The 24,751-nt window shown below is 36.5% G+C and overlaps 2 protein-coding genes across 2 annotated transcripts; one reads left to right on the top strand and one right to left on the bottom strand.

Moving 5' to 3' along the window:
* The first annotated feature begins 17,191 nt into the window (after positions 1–17,191).
* On the top strand, positions 17,192–20,332 carry LOC113339954 (GDSL esterase/lipase 7-like). The gene is made up of 6 exons (XM_026585173.1): positions 17,192–17,398; positions 18,525–18,734; positions 18,831–18,964; positions 19,105–19,353; positions 19,623–19,881; positions 19,974–20,332. Exons 1-6 carry the CDS (start codon positions 17,212–17,214, stop codon positions 20,180–20,182), a joined length of 1,248 nt encoding a protein of 415 aa, XP_026440958.1. The 5' UTR covers positions 17,192–17,211; the 3' UTR covers positions 20,183–20,332.
* Positions 20,333–21,483: 1,151 nt separating this feature from the next.
* On the bottom strand, positions 21,484–22,749 carry LOC113275735 (uncharacterized mitochondrial protein AtMg00810-like). The gene is made up of 2 exons (XM_026525291.1): positions 22,606–22,749; positions 21,484–22,533 (listed from the first exon to the last, which is right to left on the bottom strand). The coding sequence occupies exons 1-2, from the start codon at positions 22,747–22,749 to the stop codon at positions 21,484–21,486; spliced, it is 1,194 nt and encodes a 397-aa protein (XP_026381076.1).
* Positions 22,750–24,751: the final 2,002 nt, after the last annotated feature.

Here is a 24,751-nt window from a genome sequence, read left to right as displayed (position 1 = left end):
CAGAATATCCAAGGTGTATTTTCGTTGAGATAAAAACAAACCATCGGTTCCTCGAGATATTTCAATACCAAGAAAATACTTAAGATGACCCCGATCTTTCATTTAAAAACAACGACTTAAATATGCTTTAAAAGCAGTAATAGAAGCGGAATAGTTGCCAACAATAATTAAATCATCCACATAGACAAGTACATTAATAGAATTCTCACCTCGTTGTAGGGTAAATAAAGAATAATCAGCATAAGACTGCACAAATCCAAAAATCTTAAGAGCACCTGCAAGCTTAGCAAACCAATTACGAGGAGCTTGACGAAGACCATATAGAGATTTATGGAGGCGACATACTTTACCAAGAGAATTAGTCGAATACCCTGGAGGAAGTTGCATATATACTTCCTCATCAAGATCCCCATGTAGAAAAGCATTGTGAACATCCATTTGATGTAACTCCCAACCACGAGCAACTGCGACTGCTAAATATGTTCTAACTGAAACCATTTTATCTACGAGAGCAAATGTTTCATGATAATCAACACCTTCAACTTGTTTATTACCGAGGACAACCAAGCGAGCTTTATACCGCTCGACAGTACCATCAGAATTATTTAATTTTGTAAACCTATTTACAACCAATAGCCTTCTTCCCTGGGGGAAGATCTGTAACAGATAACGTGCCATTCTTATCAAGAGCACTAATTTCCTTAGACATAGATACACGCCAAACGGGAAGACGAATAACTTCAGCATAACTCGTAGGTTCTTTAAGAGTGGTAATCGCCACCAAAAAACGAGTATGATTAGCAGAAAAATTTGCACAAGACACATAATTAGTTATAGGATAAGGCATACCTGAGGATGTTTACGAGTGAGGAGTGGAGGAGACGGGGTATATTATTTCCACGGTATTACATACATAATCTCTTAACCGAGAATTAGGAACCCGGGGCCGAGTACTGATGTGATTTTCAGTTGAGTTGTAGTAATAGGTTCGTTGAGGCTTGTGAAAGCAAAAGATTCTAGTCTTAATAAAACTTAAAAATAAAGAAAACTTAACTCAAAATTTGATTTCAAGATATTAGGAATAACCAAGACACTGATTCCACTATTACACATGAATAAATTATGGTAAATAATCCAAAACTCTAATTATCTTTTAAGTCGCTTATTTCTTAATTCACATATAATAAGGCAAATTCTCAAATATTAATTATATCCCCTAAGCATAGATTATCTAAATAAAGTATAACCTATCTAATTGAATCACAACGAATGAAGAAAATTATGCAAACAATTAAAAACTCTGCAAAAGCAGTGATTGAGTGAATTATAAATTATAAATTAGAGAAAATAAATAATTACCAATTATTCATGCGTAAATAGCTTCCTCATTGCCTTGGTTGTGAGAGATTTATCCGCTCATCATGTTGGAAACACGCTCTAAATTCATTTTTATTGCTCAAAGGGTGTTTACAAAGATGAAATGGGAGAAATATAATAAAAACCGGATTTGTAACACTTATATATGTTACAAACCGAGATGTTAAAAAGAACGATAATGGTTTATGTCATTAACACTGTAGCAAATAAGACTGTCCTCTACATGTCGTTTTCATTGTAGAAAATACGACTGTTGTTTTTGTGCGTCTTATGTTCTTCGTGTTCTTGGTGCAGCAACAGAAATGGTGACTCTCTGCAACTTGATTTTCTAGCTCTGTCGTTTTCACTGTAGAAAATCTATCCGTGCCCCTCTATACTACCCCAAGAGTCTATTTATACTGAACCGGGCTGAGAAAATCCTTGAAATAACTCTCAAAATCTCGTCATAACTCGGTATTATTTTCATGAAAGATACGGGAGTTTCTTCACTGATTTAACTTCTCACGCAACTAGCTATTGTATACACGCTCCAAACTGATTGAAACAGGTTCCAGAATGTGATGACAATGTTGTAGACTCGCTCCAACTTTCCAAAACTACAACAGAATCCCGTGAATATCATACTTCGGCCACGTACTCCTTGCTGTGTGAAATATCCACGTAATGAACCCTTGTTTTTCGAATATGGAGGACTTACCATCCATGTTTAGTCGAAACAGGGTATATCCAATCCAAAGAACCCATTGAATCCGGCCAAAGATTCAGCAAAATCTTGCCTGAAATACCCGTGAAAAGTTCACACCTCTCTTTCCTTCTAACTCGATTTCTAGCCAAAATTGATCGACAAAATCACTCCTATTATCCTTGTTATGCTCTAACATATCCATCCCATCAGTTCCAGCCATTGAGTCTCCTCAGAAGAGCACCAAAACTCAAACCCCAATTCTGCCATTAAAACACCAAGCTTTCCCGCCAATTCTCAAAATTCAAATAAAGAAGATGGTTAGCCCTTATCTAACGTCCTGGGTGCCAAATAAAAAAATGAGTGTTGTGAACAAATGGGCTACATATAGCCGTGGGTGACACTTAGCAAAATGGGGGTCCGTATAGCAAATGTCCTCCGGGATGCTTCGAGTAACTTTTCGAGCCGAATTTTCCAACAATATTTATTTCCAAAAAAATACCTACAAACACACAAAACACCATAACAAGTACGAAATTGAGTACTAACAATACCAAAAATTGAGGACAAAATAGACACATAAATGCGTCTATCAAATACCCCAAACTTAGTATTTGCTAGTCCTCGAGCAAAACTAATAAAACCGAGTTAATCTCAGGAGGGTTTACCAGAGGTGTACCCACAAAACCATGACTTCTAATTGGTCACAAGTATCCAAAGAGATATGAGGACATACAAATTCTCAACCTATCCTAACTAGAATGCCAGAGAAATTAAAGGTGTCAGCTCTAAAGCTGACTGAAGAAAAGGGGAGACACATCCGCAACACTGCTAGATAAAGAGATATCCGCTACATAACTAGATAAACATTGTAAGATACGTCCAATGATTTACAACTGGATAAGATTAGGAGAGAGATAAAGATGAGAGGGCCATCTACTACACAGCTGGACTAATTACGTGTGATGAGTTAAACCAGTGCTAGAAACATCTTGTGCCAGATTGAAAGCGGACTAACGAAGCAACCAAAATGCATCTTTCTTCGACTCTCTCATAGTGTTCAGTGAAAAGTTCATCCCCGCCCCCAAACTTAAATCAAACATTGTCCTCAATGAAAGAGCAGTACCAAAAGTAAAATAACACATGGAGAAGTTGGATAGATAGTAACTGTGTGAAGAAAATCAAAAACTAATATACAACATACACCTACCTCTATGGTCAATCAAAGGTAAACAGGGTCCTCCAGAGGGACCTCCTCAACATCACCTGTAGGAAAGGGCTCTAAAAAGGGTTTCAATCTCTGATCGTTAACCTTCTAAGAACTACTACCATCCGGTATCTCAATTTCAACAGCTTCATGAGGAAAGACATTGCGAACAATAAAAGGACCCGTCCACTGAGAACGTAACTTCCCAGGGAAAATATGCAAGCGGGTATCATACAGAAGAACTTTTTGACCTGGAGAAAATGACTTCCATAAAATATTTCTATCATGCACAAGTTTTATTTTGTTCTTATACTCCTTCGCACTATCGTAAGCATCTATACAAATCTCATCCAACTCATTGAGTTGGAGTTTCCTATGGGCTCATTCCTTGTGAAGTGAAAACTTTAGCTGCTTAACAGCCCAATAATCTCTATGTTCTAACTCAACAGGTAAATGACATGCCTTGACACACAAGACGATAAGGAGATATTCCAATGGGGGTCTTAAACGCAGTACGGTAAGCCCATAAGGAATCAGTAAGCCTAGACGACCAGTATTTCCGATTAGGATTAATTTTTTTATTTAATATACGTTTTATCTCCCTATTGGAAACCTTAACCTGACCACTAGTTTGTGGATGATACGGGGTAGCTACCTTATGTGTAATACCCTATTTCTTCATCGGAAGTCTAAAAGGCCCACTACAAAAGTGCGACCCTCCATCACTAATTATAGCTCGCGGTGTACCAAAACGTGCAAGTATATTATTTTTCAAGAACTCAACCTCAACCCTATGGTCATTGGTTTTACACGCAACCGCTTCAATCCACTTAGAGACATAGTCTACAGCGACAAGGATGTATAGGTTACCAAAAGAATTAGGAAACGGACCCATAAAGTCAATACCCCACACATCAAATACCTCAACAATTAGAATCGGGTTCAAGGGAATCATGTCCCTACAGGAAATGGTTCCTAATTTCTGGCAACGTTCACAAGTAACACAATAACTATTGGAGTCTTTAAACAACGAAGGCCAATAGAATCCACACTGCAATATCTTAGCCGCAGTCTTCTTAGCACTAAAATGACCCCCACAAGCATGATCATGACAAAAGGAAATAATACTGGACTGGTCACTCTCAGGTATTCATCTCATAATAATCTGGTCTAGACAATACTTAAACAAATAAGGATCATCCCAAAAGAAGTGTATAACCTCGGCTAAAAACCTAGAACGATCTTGTTTACCCCAATGTTGGGGCATTCGACCAGTAACAAGATAATTCGCTATATTCGTATACCAAGGTGCTTGGGTAACAAAGAACAATTGTTCATCAGGAAAACTATCCCTAACAGGAGGAGAATCATTAAGGGTATCCACAACAAGCCTAGACAAGTGGTGTGCTACTACATTTTATGCACCCTTTTTGTCTCTAATGCCCGGAGAAAACTCTTGCAACAAAAGGATCCACCTAATCAATCTAGGTTTCGTATCGTTCTTAGATAGAAGATATTTCAAAGCAGCATGATCAGTATATATGACGATCTTAGAACCTAAGAGATAGGATCTAAACTTGTCTAAGGAAAACACAATAGATAATAGTTCCTTCTCCGTGGTGATATAGTTCAACTGGGCATCATTCATAGTTTTTCTAGCATAGTAAATTACATGAAGTAACTTGTTTTCTCACTGACCTAGCACAACATCAATAGAATAATCTGAAGCATCGCACATGATCTCAAAGGGTAGGTTCCAGTTGGGTGCCTGGACTATGGGGGCGGTAGTGAGTAATGTTTTAATCTTCTCAAAAGCCTCTAAACAAGCATCATCAAAGACAAACTTACATCTTTTGCAAGCAAATTGCAGAGAGGTCTAGAAATCAAGCTAAAATCCTTCATGAATCGACGATAAAAACTAGCATGCCCTAAGAATGACCTAATATCTCTTACGGTTTTTGGGACCATAAAGTTTTAATAAGGACAACTTTGGCTCTATCTACCTCTATACCCTTCGAAGATACGATATTCCCTAGAACAATTCTTGAAAGAACCATGAAGTGACATTTCTCCCAATTAAGCACTAAATTCTTTTACTTACACCTAGTCAAAACTAATGACAAATGATGCAAGCACTCATCGAAAGATGAACCAAACACTAAAAAATCATCGATAAAGACCTTTAAGAACCGTTCTACCATGTCACAAAATATGCTCAATATACAACGCTGAAAGGTCGCAGGGGCATTACATAGCCCGAAAGACATGCGTCTATACGCAAAGGTACCAAAGGGACGGGAAAAAGTGGGTTTATCTTGGTCTTCTGGGCAATAGGAACCTGATTATAACCGCAGTATCCATCTAAAAAGCAATAATGAATATGTGCAGCTAATACCTCTAGCATTTGGTCGATGAAGGGAAGGGGAAAGTGGTCCTTCCGAGTGACCTCGTTCAATTTTCTATAGTCAATACGGAAAACGCCAACCCGTGGTCATTCGGGGTGGGATTAACTCATTGTTATCATTCTGGACTACAATAATACCATATTTCTTGGGAACAACTTGAACGGGGATGACCCACTTACTGTATGAAATGGGGTAGATAATGCCTGCATCTAACAGCTTCAGAATCTCGGTTCTAACTACTTCTTTCATATTAGGGTTCAGTCTACGTTGCATCTCCATAGAAGGTTTGATGTAATTCTCTAAATAGATATGATGCATACAATCAATAGGACTTATACCCTTAATGTCTGCTACGGTCCACCCTAAAGTTTCCTTGTTATTCTGAAGAACTGTTACTAGCCTACTTTCCTGATCACTATCCAAGTCGGATGCTATAATCACAGGTAAAGTTTCAGAAAGACCTAAAAACACATACTTCATGGTATCCGGAAATGGTTTAAGGTCCAACTTAGGAGGTTTTTCCAACGAAGGAACTCGGGTAGACTCAGGAACGAATAGAGGTTCGAACTTAGGATTCCATCCATCTATCAAAGGGGTTGAATCTAACAAAGCATTCACCTAACTAATCAAATTATCATCATCAAAATCAATCCCAAAGTGAGTTATGCATTTTTCTAATGGATCTTCTATCAACGTGTTTGGTAACGATTCCTCGACTAATGTTCCTATCATGTTCACTTCTTCTACGATCGAATCATCCAGTTCAGAGGGTAGCTTACTAATATGAAACATGTCCAGCTCAGTAGTCATATTACCAAAAGAAAAATTCATAATACAATTTCGATAATTAATGATCGTATTGGATGTTGCTAAAACTGAGAGACCTAAAATCACCTGTATCTGGTTCTCTGGGTCAGGGACAGGTTGGGTATCTAGGATAACAATATCCAATGGATAAATAAACTTTTCGACCTCAATAAGAACATCCTCGATCACACAACGAGTAATTTTAACGGACCTATCAGCTAACTGGAGGGTCATCTGGGTAGGTTTCATCTCACAAAGTCCTAGCTTAAGGTACACATGGTATGGAAGTAAATTCACACTGGCTCCTAAGTCAAGCAAAGCTTTTTCAACACGGTATTTACCTATTGTGCAAGAAATAGTAGGGGACTCTGGGTCTTTATACTTAGGAGTAGTGGTATTCTGAATAATGGAACTCACGTGACTAGCTAGGAAGGCTTTCTTTTGGACACTAAGCTTACGCTTTCGTGTACACAAGTCCTTAAGAAACTTGGAATAAGCGGGAATCTGCTTAATAACATCCAATAATGGTAAGTTGCTAGTAATATGCTTAAAAACCTCCAATATATCATTAAAGTTGGACTCCCTTTTAGTTGGAACTAGCAGATGCGGAAACGGGGTTGTGGGAACAAAGCCGGGATCAACATGACCCTCATTGGTCTCTTTGGATACTCTATCAGTTTCCTTATTTTCGGTCTCAGAAGGGTGAACTACAACATGTTCACTATCATGCATGGCAACCTTATTGTCAACTTTCTTTCCACTCCTAAGGGTTGTAACAGAATTCACATGATTGTACGATTTCCCTCCTTTAGGATTGGGTTGAGTTTGACTAGGAAACTTACCTTTTTCCCTCAAAGATTCACTTATCTGTCTAACCTGGTTTTTTAACTTAGAAATAGCTTGGGAGTTAGCATAACCTATATTTTTACTTTCTTCCATCCCTTGAGCAACCATTTGGTTGATCTTCTCAGAGTTTTTAATAAATGAGGCTAGAGTGTCCTCTAAACTTGTGATATTTTTATCCGAAACGTTCTGAAACTGGGGTTGACCTCAAGAGTTATTAGCATAACCAAAACCCGGGGGAGGATGAGAATTACTATAATGTCCTTGAGTCTGACCCTTAGACCAAGAAAAATTAGGATGGTTTCTCCAACCAGGGTTGCAGGTCTCTAAGTATGGGTCAAACTTCTGACGGTTCTCAAACCTATCATTGTTACAGACAACATGTGGTTTCTATTCACTAACCTGACCTTCCCAAAACGAGTTATTGGGTTCTACTCCACAACTAGACACTTGAGAGGCTGTAAACCTATCATCAGGTACAACAAGAGACCTATGTTTAGGCTGATTCAATTCCAAAGCTTCTAACCTTCTAGACAAACCAGAAAACTTAGCATCTGAACCAAAAATTGTATCTACCACATTGGTGCTACTTTTATTGACGAAGAGTCTTTTAGGGGGTTCAACACAAGACTCCCACTGTTGGTATTTTTCAGCGACAACTCCTAAGAAGGTAAAGGCATCCTCAACACTTTTACTAGTGAACTCACCAGCGCACATAGACTCAACCATGACTTTGGTAGAATAGTTTAAACCATCATAAATAATCTCTACGAGTTGCATCTCATCAAATCCATTGTGAGGACACTGAGATAGGAGATTATTGAATCTCTCTAAAAACCTATAAAAAAGTCTCCCTCTTGTTGCACACTGGAACTAATTTTCTGCCTAACAACTGCAGTTTTATGCTTAGGGTATAATTTCATATAGAAAGCAACAACAAGTTCCTGCCATGTTTTAATGGACTCAGGTTTAGGTTGTTCGGTCGGGCCTTGGTTTTATCTCTCAAGGAAAAGGGAAACATCTTAAGTTTCAAGATTTCATCAGTAAGGTTTTTTATTCTAATTGTCTCACAAATTTCCTCAAAGTCCCTTATATGAGAATAAGGGTTCTCATCATCCTTTCTTAAGAATATAGGGATTATCTGAAGAATACTAGGTTTTATCTCAAAATTAGCCGTAATGGATGGAAATTTAATGCATGAAGCTCGGTTGGTCCTAGTTGGAAACATGTAATATTTCAAAGTAGCCATAGATGGCAAAACTGAATTACAAGGGGTACTTTCCTCAAGAAGAGACATATTCTAAAAACTGAAGTTTCAAAAAATGGGGCTCCCAAAAGAAGAGTCTTCGAGCTCCCCGCCTTCATAAGAAGAACTACTAGGTCTATCACTAATCAAACGACCTAGAGTGTTTCTATTCCAATCCCGTTCTCTAATGACCTGGGGCATACACTAGATAAAACAACAACAAAAAAATCCTAAAGGAAGGGAGGCTCTGTGCAAACACAAACAAGGCTGACTCCAGCACAACAAACCTACTGATTTCTAGCAAACAAAAAGCATGATTGCTCCACTTAGATTGTTTCTAGACCATATTTTATTCTTTCGAAAATGAACTCGTTACAATCTAAGAAACCCTCTCTGGAATGAATCCTAGTTGAAGTAAGTTGAATAGAGACGAGGGAAGCTGCGTGGAGCTTTGATACCCAAGGTCTCACCGGCGTTACAAGGCGGCGTATTCAACTCACGGAAACCATCATGAACTTCAAATTATGCTCAAAAGAGTAACCAATATTTTTCGAACGATTTTCCTATTAAGCTCGTTACCCTATAGGTCTCATTCTAGTCAAAATTTTAGGCTTAGGTTCGCCTTAGATTTCGTTTTCCTAAGGCGGGCAAGAAGATAACGGTGATGAAATCCGAACCCTTATCTTGTATGGCCAGTCCTTGCCATTTACTAGAAAATGAAAGCAACCATTTTCAATTCCTCGGCATATATGCAAACGAAGGAATACAGTAACTCGCTGACAGGGGATTCACGAGTGTTTCGAAAAACTTACCTCCCGTTCCAGACGGGGGATGAATCGCTGAAGTCGAATCGGTCCACGAGTCCTATGTCATGTACGAACCCGAGGGGCCGAGGCGATATCGTAATCGCCGTCCTTCTCTGCACATAATTTATATTTAAACTACCCTTCCGTAGGGTTTAAAAATAATGTCCCAACGTTTAAATTCCAAAGTCAAAAAATAAAGTGCAAAAGAAAAGGAAAGTCTAAAAAAAAAAATCTAAAAAAAATGTCTCTTTTTTTTTCCTCTCTTATTTTATAAAATAAAAAATCTTCTTTTTCGCTCCTTTCACTTTGCCTTTTATTCCAAGCAAAAGATTTGGCAAAATTTTCTTTCGCTCCAAATTCCAAAATCTGAAAGGAAAAGACAAAAACCCAAAAACGTAAAGATGAACAAATAAAATAAAAACAAATAAAAGCCTAAAAAAAAAATCCAAAAACTCTAATCTAAAGACAAGCCCGCGTCGGCGACGCCAAAAATTGATGTGATTTTCAATTGAGTTGTAGTAATAGGTTCGTTGAGGCTTGTGAAAGCAAAAGATTCTAGACTTGATAAAACTTAAAAATAAAGAAAACATAACTCAAAATTTGATTTCAAGATATTATGAATAACCAAGACACCGATTCCACTATTACACATGAATAAATTATGATAAATAATCCAAAAAATCTAATTATCTTTTAAATCCCTTATTTCTTAATTCACATATAATAAGGCAAATTCTCAAATATTAATTATATCCCCTAAGCATAGATTAGCTAAATAAAGTATAACCTATCTAATTGAATCACAACTAATGTAGAAAATTATGCAAACAATTAAAAACTCTGCAAAAGCGGTGATTGAGTGAATTATAAATTATAAATTAGAGAAAATAAATAATTATCAATTATTCATGCGTAAATATCTTCCTCATTTCCTTGGTTTTGGGAGATTTAGCCGCTCATCAAGTTGGAAACACGCTCGAAATTCATTTTTATTGCTGCAAGGGTGTTTACAAAGATAAAATGGGAGAAATATAATAAAACCGGATTTGTAACAGTTATATGCGTTACAAACCGAGCTGTTACAAAGAACGATAAATGGTTTTTGTCACTAACACTGTAGCAAATAAGACTGTCCTCTAAATGTTGTTTTCACTGTAGCAAATACGACTGTTGTTTTTGTGTGTCTTATGTTCTTCGTGTTCTTGGTGAAGAAGCAGAAATGGTGACTCTAAGTAACTTGATTTTCTATCTCTGTAATGCTCTAAGCTTCTCCCAATCTCTTCGTGCCCCTCTATGCTACCGCAAGAGTCTATTTATACTCAACAGGGCTGAGAAAATCCTTGAAATAACTCTCAGAATCTCGTCATAACTCGGTATTACTTTCATGCAAGATACGAGAGTTTCTTACCTGATTTAACTTCTCACGCAGATAGTTGTTGTATACACGCTCCGAACTGATTGAAACATGTTCCAGAATGTGATGACAACACTGTAGACTCGCTCAAACTTTCCAAAACTACAACAAAATCCTGTGAATATCATACTTCAGCCACATACTCCTTACTGTGTGAAAAATCCACGTATTGAACCCTTGTTTTTCGTATCTGGAGGACTTACCATCCCTGTTTAGTCGAAACAGGGTATATCCAATCCAAAGAACCCATTGAATTCGGCCAAAGCTTCATCAAAATCTTGCTTGAAATACCGGTGAAAAGTTCACACCTATTTTTCCTTCTAACTCGAGTTCTAGCCAAAATCGATTGACAAAATCACTCATATTATCCCTGTTATGCTCTAACATATCCATGCCATCAGTTCCAGCCATTGAGTCTCCTCAGAAGAGCACCAAAACACGAACCCTAATTCTGCCATTAAAACACCAACGAAAATAATCATCAACAATTGTAAGAAAATAATGTGCGTCACAAGAAGAAAGAGTACGATAAGAACCCCACAAATCACGATGAACTAAATCGAAGAAGTCATCAGCTTTATTTTCACTAATAGGAAAAGTAGTCCGAGTTTGTTTAGCTTTAAAGAAAATATCACACGGTTCATTAATAAATTTTTGACAATCAATTTTATTCGTACACGGAAGTAAGTAAATAACCTTATTAGACGCATGACCTAAACATCTATGCCACAAACAATAATCTTCTCCAACAGATACTCGATTTGCAGTAATAAGTGTTCCACTGTGGAAGATATAGACCCCGTCTCGTTCCTCACCCACACTAATCATCGCCCTCTTAGAACTTTCTTGTATAACACATAACTTATCAGTCAAAGTGACAATACATCTTAAACCTTTAATTAAACATGCTAAAGAAATCAAATTGCAGTGGAGATTAGGAACGAATAAAACACGAAATAATTTCATATTTTTGTCAAACACCACTGTGCCTTCGCACGGAGCATGAGAGTATGTGCTATTCGTAAGCTTTAGCAAGAAAATCCTATTTTATGAGTCTCAAATAAAAATTCTTTACTTCTTGTCATATGTCGTGAAGCCCCTGTATCAAGCATCCATTTTGTAGAAAGCTTCTCATTCGAACCATTATTCGAAGTTTAGAGTAATTCTACAATAGTTTCCCATTGGGTATACGTAATAGTATTAGCAAGACCTAATCGATCTTGCGACGATAAAAATCTTCCACCAGAATTAGTGGTTGTGATCGCTAAATTAGCTATAACATTCATGGTGTTAATCTTTAGCACAAATTTCTGATTTTAAAAATTAAAAGGATTTAGTCTTTCCTAGCTTTGATACCATGAAATGACAAGGTAGAGAAACCCGAAGGTTTTCTTATTGAGATTACAAAAAAGGTTTCTCTAAGACTAAATACGAGAAAACTCCAAATAAAATTGGCTAGCATTACAAAAAATAATATCTTTCCTAACTAAGATATTCCCTAACCATATATACAATATATATACAGATATACGTACCTCTTGATAAGATTTAAATAAAACGAGTTGCTTTCCTCATAATGGTTTTATTCCCTGTTATCTGCGACATTGGATGTTTCAGAGGCCCATAGACTTGTCTTCTTATGAACGCTCACCAGCTAGCAAGCATTTAACAGATTGTATGGAATTTACTTGTGGGCGGACAATTTTAAATTCTCAAGTATTTTACGTCAGCGTTATTTTTGTAGATACCAAATGTGAAAATTTTCGAGGAACCCAAGTTTGGTTCCTCTCTCTTTTAGAAACCCATCATTAAGATTGTGTATATGTATAGCCCAAATTAAAAGATTTACGGTTAAAATTAATAATCTTAGATTAAATTTATATTTCCAGAAATTTAGATGGACTAAAAAATAAGTTATTATTTTTTTAATTTGTTATCATATATATACTAGCCTGTTTACTTGAATTTAGTATTAATTAGAAATTTAATTTGTTACCATATACTACGGGGTCAACTATTATGTCGCTTCATCTGTTATCTTTTCTTCTCTCATCTCATCTAAGTTAATTTGTTACCATAATTACGGGGTCAAATTTTTATCTAATCACAGATTACATCTCAGTTCACTATGATTGTTCTTTTTTTCTTTTATCTCATCTTCAAAAAAACGTTAATACGGTGGTGTATCGTTGTAACACATATGCACCATCTGGTCCACCATTACCATTGTGAACATCCAACTCTTCGTACATCTGATGTCATGAAACCATTTTGATGTAACAGATTTTAATTTCTTCATGTTCAAACACAAAGGGTTATCGTCCCAATTTATATTACTAACTTACCTCCATGAGAACTTATGCTCTTACTCGCTTACCTCCATGAGAACTAATGCTCTTTTAATATGGTGGCTTGAATTAGTTTTTCCAAACTTCTCATTTTTCTTAACTGATTTGATGATGACATATCTTCTTCGGCTTGCTGACGATTGTTAAACTTTTGTGACTCATCTATCTTGTGATTATCCGTTGGAAGCACTATAGTCATTGTCTTGTCTTTTTTTTTTCTTTTTGATTGTTACTTTTCTGATTATAGAGTTAATTGTAATTATCACCGAATTATGAACGTGATAATTACAATTCTCACGAATTATGACTAAGTTTTAGTAGAAATTGAGATTTTACCGTGATATTTAGAGTTATCATTGTATTGTGATAATTGGAGTTATCATTGTATTGTGATAATTGGAGTTGTCATCAAATGTGGTAAGGACAATATTCATCAGGTTGCGAAAATTATTGTTGTCATTTATGCGATAAAGTGATGCTTATCATGGGTAATAATTCTGGTTTTGACAAAAACATAATCGATTTCGATGGGTGAAAATCACGATTGTCAATGAAATGTGAAAATTATAATTTTCAGTAACCGGGGATAATTATAGTTATCAACTTTCGGTAAATTGATGATAGTTGTCGTTTTCACATGCAAACTGTGTAAACTAAAATCCTCACGTTTAGATCGTCGCAAAACAGGATTAGAAGAGTTAACATGATCATCTATGGGGTGAGAATCAAGTGTGGATTCATGAACAATACTATTTGAGAATCAGGTGGAAGTTCACGGATGTGGACACTTGTTTGGGAAGGAGATGCTGATGCGTGAGTTTTAACATTAATTGGAAAGTCCTGAAGTGCTGAATTGTGCTGGTCTGTAACATGTAGAATGGGAGAAGGTGGTGTTGTAGACAAAGTAGGTGCGGAAGCAGGCGAAGGATTATTAGTGGAATATGAAGGGTGTATAGGTTTATGTAAATGTGGTGGAAAATTAAAGAACAAATCATCATCTGTAGATGATGTAGGTGTAGATGGTTTTGATAAACTAGTCTCATCAAAAGGAAAAATGTCTTCATGAAAGACAGCATCACGAGAAACAAACTTTCGACATTTTTCAATATCATAAACAATATATCCTTTTTCATAAAAAGGATACCCAAGAAAAATGCAGGGTGTAGCTCGTTGATCAAATTTAGTTTTAATGTTGATATTGCAAGCAAAACAAAGACACCAAAAACATGTAAAGTAAAATAATATGGTGTTGTACCAAACAATTTTTCATGTGGAGATATATGATTTAGAAGATGTGTTGGCATTTTATTTATCAAGTAAGTTTCTGCCGACAAACATTCACCCCAAAATTGAATAGGAAGGTTGGAATGAAAACGAAGAGCACGAGCTACTTCAAGAAAACGTCGATGCTTTCTTTCGTGGAGTATAAACACAACTGCGTTGGTGAAGTTCCTTTGATAAGAACTCAGATCCATTATCGGATCGAAATTTTTGAAGATCAGGAATTATAAATGAACCCGACCCCGTAGACACACGACAAACAGGTTTCTTATATTGAGTTATAACATGTTTAAAGAAGTAAAACAATTTTAAGGTTTCTGATTTTAATTTCATCAAAAAAACCCAAGTACGTCGAGTGTAATCATCAACGATAGTCAAAAATAACGATCACCATTTAAAGAAGGAACCAAAAAAGGTCCCCAAATATCACAATGAATTAATTGAAACGGATATGTACTAAAAGTAATACTTTTACTAAACGGTAAGCGAGATTGTTTTTCCATAGGGAAGATTACACATTTGTCATCCAAAGTAGAATACATATAATTAAAACGGTTAACTAGAAAGCGAAAATAACTTAAACTAGGGTGACCAAGGCGAAAATTCCATAAATCAAAAGGGTTATTTTTCATAAAAGAAAGCACCGAAGAAGAGCGCAATTGATATAAGCCTGAAACTATCATCCTGACCAATAAGTTTCGTCTTCGAACGGTCCTAAAAACGACAAGGATTATGAGAAAAAATAACTTCAAAATTTGAATAAGAACATAATCTACTCACTGAAATGAGGTTATATTCAAAAGATGGTAAATAATAAACATCCCTTAATATCAAAGTGGGGGAAAGATTAACAGTACCAATATGGGAAATCAAAGTCGTTGTACCATCAGGTAATAATACACCCATATTAGACGGCGTAATTCTATAAGTTGAACAAATTTTAAGAGATGAACAAGCATGGTGGGTAGCACCACTATCAATAATCACCATTCAGTATCAAAGGAACATAAAAACGTACCAGTGACATTCATTTTAGGTTGTTCGTCGGTTGTAGCAGGGAGTGTCGCAGCAAAAGAAGCCATGCGAGTCAAATGATCAGCGGATAATCTAGAGAAAAGCGGAGCAGCAGCAGTTTGTTGAGTAACTATATCTTGTGATGCATCATGTTGTTGTGGTAGCACACCTTGAAGAACAATAGAAGTGGTAGCCAAAGTTTTTCCATCCCTGCGCTTATAGTTTGGTGGATAACCATTCAGTTTGTAACAACGGTCTCTAGTATGACCATCCTTATGATAGTAATCACAATAATAACTCCTCTATTTGTTAGTTTTGGAAGAGGTATCACCTTCATGGAGAGCAACAACAAGTGTAACCGATTCAACAATCAGAATGGTATTATCCAAAGATTGTTGAACCCCTTCTTGTCGGACTAAGTTATAAATAGTTAACAAGGGTGGAAACTGAATACGCTGCAAAATATTAGAACGGAGACCAGCATACCTATCATGAAGACCTTGCAAGAACTCCATGGCTCTATCTTGGTTGAGATGATCAATAACATCCTTGGCATTAGCACAAATGCAAGTACTTACAGGTCTTATAACATCCATCTCATCCCAAATAGCACGAAGACGACCATAAAAAACCATCACAGACGAACCATCTTGCTTAACAGAAGCAAGTTGTTGTTTCAATTGATATAGCTTCGGAGCACAAGATTCAGCATGCCTGTTCTCAAGATCTTTCCAGAGAAGAAAAGCAGTAGGAGCATAAGAAGCACTATCTTTAATGCTAGGAAGAATAGCAGCATGAATCCAATCAATGACAAGACCATCTGCTCGCATCCATTCTACGAGTTTGGCCAGATCAGTTGGTTTGGAAAATTGATCCATCAATAAAACCAATCTTGTTCTTCACACGCAAAGCTCTCATCATTCCTATCTTCCACGATGCGTAGTTATCACCGTTTAATGGAGGACTACAAAGAACAACATTGGGATTGTACGATGGATGGACAAAAAATGGATCATGATAAGAAGCAGTATCCAAAGAAATTGAAGATGACAGCCCATTAGGGCTTGAAGCATTAAGACTTTGTTCTCCTTCCATAATCAAAAGACAAAGGAGAGGGAGAAAAAAAATGATATAAAAAGTTTCCCACATGAATTTGATCAAACAACCTAAGATCAGATGTTCCTGCTCTGGACCATCAAGAATTGAGATTTGTTGATAATATTACAGAGAGGTAAGATCCTCTATTTATAATTACAGGGAGATACAATATCTACGAGATCAATTATAGTTAAGATGATTGACCCTTGATTGACTCTAATCGTATATCAACGCTAACTATTTTAGTAAAGAAAATATATGACATCAATTACACAACTTCAATCACTCTTGACAGAAGATATGCAGCTGGATATGACTTGTCACTATGTACATGCCAATAGTTAGCCTACTTTGTGCATTAATGGCTAGGTTGGCTGTATTGGAACTCAGATCTTCGTATGGCTTCTGGTTGTCACTCGTTCTGCCATGTTGTGAATAATGGTTATAGGATTGTTAAAGTTCCAACACTGTAACATCGGTATAACATCCTTAGCAGTAAGTCAGCAACCTATTTGGTCTACCGACCTCCTCTTCATCACCATCACATAAATCAAAGCTTTGAAGAGTAGGTAATGAAACGATATAGTGCTAAATTTTTCTATAAATTGCGATTACAAAGCAATCAGGTAACACACCCCAAAATTCTTCCACTCGATAGTTTGCTCCAACCGAAAAAAGTAATCATGGTTAAGTATAAGCTTATTAGCGAAATAGATGTAGCAGCTTCAGCAGATTTTTTATGGCCTCTTTTATCCTCGAAGGAAATTCCTAAGTTGGCTAAAAAGTTACTTCCAAATAAATACGAAAAGGTAGAAGTTCTTGAAGGTGATGGCGGTCTTGGTACGGTCGTTTACGTAGTACATCCTCCAGGTACGTGTAATTATTCAAGTAATTATAATATTCTTCTCGTTTTCCTAATACTTGTACGTCATGATATGTATATTAGGATCGGTGCCATTGTCATACGTACAAAAGATCGTGACAGTTGATAACTGTGAACGTTTTCAAGAGATACCACAGATTGAAGGAGGATATCTAGATATGGGTGTAACACTTTTCATAGAAAGTTTCCAAGTAATAGAGAAAGAAGGTGATTCAAGTGTAGTTAAGTCGATGGTTAGATATGAAGTCCCTGCTCTTCTCTGCTCTAGTTTCAGATATTGTCTTCTTTCTCTGATCTTGTTCTCTTTTTCTTTTTAGAAATAAAATCTTAACCTTTTATCATATAAAGAAAAAATAATAATTCCAAATTTTCCAAATTTGTTGTAACTAATGGTCACAAGAAAAAACCCAAACAAAATAGGAGGATATATGCACGTTTTTACATTGTACGAAAATTTTGCTAGTAATAATGCAAACCTTTTAGCAACAACAATTATTTTGAACCACTAGTCAAATCTACCCATACGGAGTCCATTATCTGAACGGAGAACTGGCAGGTTCAACAATGGCTACACTACCGTGCACAATTTGGGAAAATGTACACATATAAACATGCACAACCGTATCATATGCAAATTGATACACTGGATTGCGAAATCATGGTGGATCTGTGAAGATAACTTTGTTTAGCAGTAAAGTCCCACTGCAGGATAGGTTGACAGTGTCGGGTGTCAAATTTGGTCTGGATTAAGATAACGCAACTTGATTAGTGAGTTAGTCATTACTTTGCTAATTAATCACATGCAGCAACTTAAATTAATCTCAACTTGGAACTTTCAGCACATGATCTTGATCCTAAAATTACTCATCTTAATCTTAACGGTAATTTTTGTTAAGTCAACTGATTGGGATAGGGAAACTAATTAAGACACATTAACTCAATCTAGCTAGTTGGAAATTTATTACAGTTTCGATTGCCAATTTCAATTCTTATAAGCAAAGATTAGTACGTACCAATACCAAAGAAGTTTCTGGAACAACTTGGTTGTCATGAAGTTCTTCTCTTTTGTGTTTACCCTTCTGATCTCGTTCTTTCTTCTAATTCGAACGCAAGAGTTTGCTTCGACTGAGGCTCTGAAGCTACCTCTCGAAGACAATGTTCGTGCACCAGCATTATATGTATTTGGTGATTCATTGGTTGACAGTGGAAACAACAATTACCTTCAAACACTAGCAAAAGTGAATTACACACCATATGGAGTTGATTTTCGAAATGGACCTACCGGAAGATTCAACAACGGCAAAACTGTGGTGGATTTTATAGGTAAATATATATGTACAAGAGGGGTTCTATACGATACCTCCTACGTTTCCACCGTCTTTCTAATTAACATTTGCATTTGTTCAATTATTTCAACAGCCAGTTGGCTGGGATTGCCGTATGTACCAGCATACTTGGGTTTATCGGAAAAGCAGAAGAGAAACACGAAAACGGGTATAAATTATGCATCAGGAGCAGCGGGTATTCTTAAGGAGTCAGGGACTGTAACAATAGTAAGAAGACACTAAATTATTTCTACATGAAATTCAGATTTTTTTAAAAAAATGATAGGAAAATGTAGACAATTAGTAGTACATTATTATTTGTTTTTCAAAAGATAATTATATCAATGTGTTTTATTTTGTGTATGTAGGGTGACAACTTAAGCTTGGAAGAACAAGTCAATTACTTCACCAAAACAGTCAAAATAGACTTGCCCAAGATATTCAAAACCCGTCAAAAGATATCCCAATACTTGTCAAAGTCCATTTTTGTGATATCAATTGGCAGCAATGACTACATCAACAATTACCTTCAACCAGCATTGTACAATAGCAGCAAAATATATAATCCTCAACAATATGCTGACCACTTAGTGTCAAATCTCAAAAAACATCTAATGGTATGTATAACCATTTTTATTTTTTTACAATTATTTTTGCCAACAGGTCCAATGAAAAATCTAACATATTTTGACAACATGGCTCAATGTGTCTCTACCTCTCTGACCCTATCTGTAGATGGAGGAAGTTGTGAGAATCTCACTACTACCTGCACTGGAGATCCAACGCTCACCTTCATTTTATTTATTTACTATCCAATTTAAGTATTCAAAAATGAAGGATATTTTTATCTAATGTTTTTATAATTTTGTGTTTATGTGTTGAACAGAGTATATATAAATCAGGAGCAAGGAAATTTGTGGTATTTGAATTGGGTCCTGTTGGATGTACACCAGCATTTGTCTTTAGTGCTACTCCAAAACCAACTACACCATGTGTAGAAAGTATGAACAGTGTGGTTAAAATTTTCAACTCTGGAGTTACCAAAATGACTAAAGAACTCACAGCTACCTTGAAAGGCTCCACTTTCATTTATGCAGATGTCTTCAAGAAAAGCCATCAAGAGAACTTGCATCCCAATAGATATGGTGAATTTTTCGTTTTCTTTTCATTTTATTTATTTATCCAATTTAAGTATTCAGTGATGAAAAATAAAATAACAAATTTGACTTTATTTCAGGGTTTTCTGGAGGAAATATACCATGTTGTGCAGTAGGAGTATCTACGCTTTGTCTTCCGAATCAGACACCATGTGCAAACCGGAATGCTCATCTCTACTGGGACGCATTTCATCCGGTTCAGAGAGTTAACTATGAAATTGCTAATGGATGTTTTAAAGGATCGACGACTTGCTTTCCTATTAACATTCGCCAATTAGCTTACCTTTAACTGAATGCACTCCATTACCTATCATATATCGTCCGCAAATGATTTTTGTTTCCAAGTAAATCGCAATCCTTTGTAGTTTAGTGTTTTTTTTTATCATTTCAAGCAGCCATTGTTATGTTATATGATCGGGAATCCATTTTTATTGATATCCATTCAAAAAATATTTATGGCTTTTGCATTCAATGGTTAAATTGATTATGTTTTTTACTGCTTAGAGATGAATGTGTGTGTGTCAGCTACATGAGCAGTCACTCTACACCTACCATGGAAAACCCTAAAAGATGTACAGTACGGTGAAAATCATGAAATTTTGGGCCAGGTCCCAGGGCCAGTTTCTACTTCAACCCTTAGATATTGTCAGGCGGGCCTCATGATTTCCTACGGCATCTTACTTGAGATGCTTGTACAAGTTACAATAAAAGATTTTTAGTGTCGATATAATTTTCTTTCCATCCAAAAACTTATTCTTCCCATTCATTTTTTATTCGCTTCTAAAAGCTCATGTTCTAATCAGAGGAAAAAAAAAAAACTAATAATTTACCAATTCAACTTTTGAATACACGCAAAATAGGAATGTTTAATTAGGACCTTAATTTCCAATGTTCTTCAGCCATCCATTCTTGATTTATTTCACTATAAATAAATATATGTAACACCACATGGTAGGCTAATTACATTCATTCAAAAACCCTAACAAGAAACACCAACTCTAACTAGGTTATCATGAAGACCTCTGTTGCATTCTTTCTTTTTCTTCTTGCTCAAACTTATCAGTTTTCTTCTGCCGCCACTCAAGGTCTAAGCCTTGCATCAAATAAGAAACCTGTACCAGCCGTGTATGTGTTTGGTGATTCTTTGGTTGACAGTGGCAACAACAATTATCTTCAAACAGTAGCCAAAGTCAATTACACACCATATGGAGTAGATTTTCCGAATGGAGCAGCCACCGGAAGATTCACCAATGGCTACACCGTCGTTGACTTTTTAGGTAACCAATATACATGCTAGAAATCGTATATTTGTTGAGGATTGAGACTCCAACTAAACATGCAAACCTCTTTGGATTTTATTAGATTTTAGGAGACAGAGTTTAATGAATTCACAACTGTGAATATTTTGTTTATTCTTATTGATATATATAGTGAATTAGATTACATAGGAATTAACTAAGAAGTTACAACAAATAGAGATATTCTAGGAATATGACTATATTTACGTAAGACTAAAAACTAGGAAAGAACTAGTAAACTGGGAAACCTAGTAAACCTAGTAGACTACAGATATATCGCTAACACCCCCCCTCAATTTGGAGGAGTCGATCCACATCGAATACCCAACTTGCTAACCAAATGCTGAAATTGCTTGACACCTAAAGGTTTGGTGAATAAATCTGCAAGCTGTTCAGAAGACTGTAGATGTTGTGGTTTGATTAAGCCGTTGAGCAGTTTTTCTCGGACAAAATAACAATCAATTTCGATGTGCTTCGTCCGCTCGTGGAACACTGGATTTTGAGCAATGTGAATAGCTGCTTGACTGTCACAGGAAACAATTATTGGAAGAATACAAGGAATTCTTAAATCCTGAAACAAATAACGAAGCCATTGTAGTTCTGTAGTTAAATGTGCAAGGGCCCGATATTCAGCCTCAGCAGAGGAACGAGCAACAGTTGGTTGCTTTTTAGATTTCCAGGAAACTGGGCTGTTACCTATAGTAACAAGATAGCCAGTAGTGGATCGTCGGGTCATTGGACATCCTGCCCAATCAGAGTCGGTATATCCTTTGAGTATCAAAGGAGTGGAAGAGGCCAAAAAAATTCCATGACCAATAGTACCTTTAAGGTATCGTAAAACATGATTAGCAGCATCCAGATGAGAAGAATGGGGACGTTGCATAAATTGACTTAAATAATTCACTGCATAAGTGATATCCGGTCGTGTGACTGTAAGATATAATAGACGACCAATTAAGCGCCGATAAATACTAGGATCTGGCAAAGGTGTACCAGCCTCAGATGTCAATTTCAGGTGCGCATCCATAGGGAACGAAGAGGTGCGCGATCCAGTGAGTCCCGAATCTTTTAGGATATCCAGAATGTACTTCCTTTGACAGAGGAAAATACCTTTGGAAGAACGAGAAACATCTATGCCCAAGAAGTATTGTAATTTTCCTAAATCTTTGATTGAGAAATAGGATGCAAGTCTTGATTTGAGAGAGGTGATGAAAATATTATCAGTACCAGTGATAATTATATCATCTACATAAATAAGGACAAAAATGGATGTGTTGCCTTTATGATATGTGAAGAGAGAATTATCACATAATGATTTTTGAAAACCTTCAGCAAGTAACACCTAAGAAAATTTGGCAAACCATTGCCTAGAAGCTTGCTTCAGCCCATATAAAGATTTTTTTAATCGAAGAACTTTGGAGTGGCCCTCAGAACCTAAACCAGGTGGTAATTTCATGTAAATTTCTTCATCAAGATCTCCTTGAAGAAATGCATTATTGACATCAAGTTGATGGAGAGACCAGCCTCGAATGGCAGCAATGGATAATAGCACACGCATTGTGACGAGTTTAGCAACAGGAGCAAAAGTATCATAAAAATCAATCCCTTCTTGTTGGGTATATCCGAGCTTTATATCGTTCTATTGAACCATCTGCATTAAATTTAATTTTAAACACCCATTTACAGCATATTGCCACTTTACCCGGTGGAAGATCAACCTGAATCCAAGTGTCATTGTCTTGTAAAGCAAGAATTTCTTTAGCCATAGCTGCTCTCCATTTAGGGCATAGCTTGGCCTGTGAGTATGTTTTGGGTTCCTCCGTAAGAATTACATTAGCTAGGAAAGCTTTATGAGCAGGAGAAAATTTATCAAATGACAAATATTCAGTCATTGGATAAATTGAAGTGGAATTGCATTTTGGAATAGTGCAGTGATAATCCTTCAAGTACGAAGGAGCGGAATTTGTGCGAATTGGCCGTGATGATGATATATCCGTAGCAGGGGAAATTGGTGAAGATGAGGTGCAATGGGAAAGGTCAGAAGAATTATTTCCAGTTTGCAAACGAGAGGATGTCATCTCGGCATTAGTGAAGATAGGCCGAGGATTTATAGAAGAATCCTGTGCCATTGGGACAGGTGACGACGTTGAAATAACAGATTGTTGTGCAGAGTTATCTCCATGTGGAAGTAAAATGGAGTCATAGAAAGCAATATCAGAGTCGCGATCATGGTGAGTGATAGTTGATTGCGGAAGAGAACTGATATCATGAAATGGAAAAATAGTTACATGAAATACAACATCTCTGGATGTGTAAATTGTCTTGGATTCTAGGTCATATATTTTATAGCCTTTCTGATTATAAGGATAGCCAACAAAAATGCCCGATCTAGCACGAGCGTCAAATTTGTGAGATGGACGTGGGTTGCGTCCAAAACAAAGACAACCAAAAATCCGTAAATGAGAATAAGATGGTAATGTGGATAATAACATTTCATGAGGAGATTTATGTGATAAAACTGGGGTTGGCATTTTGTTGATTAAATACGCCGCAGTTAATATGCATTCACCCCAAAAATTCAAAGGAACATTAGACTGAAAACGTAAGGCACGAGCTACATTGAGAAGATGTCTATGTTTACGTTCGACAATGCCATTTTGTTGGGGCGTGTAGACACAACTTGTTTGATGCAAAATACCATTCTGATGAAACCAAGATTGTAGTGTTTTAGATTTAAATTCAGAACCATTATCCGAACGAAAAGTTTGAAGTTGAGGAATGAATTTAGTATGATTCCCAGAAGTTATGGTAGCAATCTTGTGTCCATATTGTCGGATTCCAAATTGGAAAAATTTTTGTAGACATGTGAGAGTCTCGGATTTTTCAACCATGAGATAAACCCAAATGCATCGAGTGTAATCATCAACTAAAGTGAGAAAATATCTGGCACCCGTAGAAGATGCTACGGAAAATGGCCCCCAAATATCAGCATGAATTAGCTGGAACGCATAAGAAGATGTAGAACTACTTTTATTAAATGGTAACCTTGTTTGTTTAGACAAGGGACACACAATACAAGAGTGAGTATTTTTGGAGTCAATGCAATCAAAATTACGAGATAAGAAACGAAAACAATCCTCGCTGGGATGGCCTAATCGGCAATGCCATATATCCATTGGCTTCTTATTTGCAATAAAAGAGAAAACAGAAGGACGAAAGCTAAAATGATATAGGTCCGCAATGCGCCTACTCCATCCAATCTCCTTGTTCGTTTGAAGGTCCTGGAAGACACAGGAGTCATGAGAAAATTTAATACAACACTTAGTTGTTTTGGTTAGTTGACTAACCAATATGAGATTGAATTTAAAACTGGGAACATGAAGAACATCAATTAATTTGATTGCTGGGGATAAATCAATATTGCCAATATGGCTCACAGAAGTAAACGATCCATCTGGCAATTGTACTTCAATTGGTTTATCAACCACCTCATAAGTGGTGAAAGATGATATATAAGAGCATATATGGTGTGTAGCACCACTGTCGACAATCCAGGTAGA

The sequence above is a fragment of the Papaver somniferum genome, chromosome 1, assembly GCF_003573695.1.
Source record: "Papaver somniferum cultivar HN1 chromosome 1, ASM357369v1, whole genome shotgun sequence".
In the NCBI taxonomy this organism is placed as follows: Eukaryota; Viridiplantae; Streptophyta; class Magnoliopsida; order Ranunculales; family Papaveraceae; genus Papaver; species Papaver somniferum.
The sequence above is the reverse complement of the archived record's forward strand: the minus strand, read 5'-3'. Positions and strand labels throughout refer to the sequence as shown.

What these genes read in the sequence shown, in the direction of transcription:
- LOC113339954 (XM_026585173.1), top strand. Translation starts at nt 17,212, where the DNA reads ATGGTTAAGTATAAGCTTATTAGCGAAATAGATGTAGCAGCTTCAGCA. An exon ending in AGTCAGGGACTGTAACAATA is followed by an intron (nt 18,965 to 19,104) that starts GTAAGAAGACAC and finishes TTGTGTATGTAG; the next exon opens with GGTGACAACTTAAGCTTGGA. An exon ending in ATCTCAAAAAACATCTAATG is followed by an intron (nt 19,354 to 19,622) that starts GTATGTATAACC and finishes TGTGTTGAACAG; the next exon opens with AGTATATATAAATCAGGAGC.
- LOC113275735 (XM_026525291.1), bottom strand. Translation starts at nt 22,749, where the DNA reads ATGCGTGTGCTATTATCCATTGCTGCCATTCGAGGCTGGTCTCTCCAT. An exon ending in GTTCTGAGGGCCACTCCAAA is followed by an intron (nt 22,534 to 22,605) that starts GTTCTTCGATTA and finishes AAATTTTCTTAG; the next exon opens with GTGTTACTTGCTGAAGGTTT.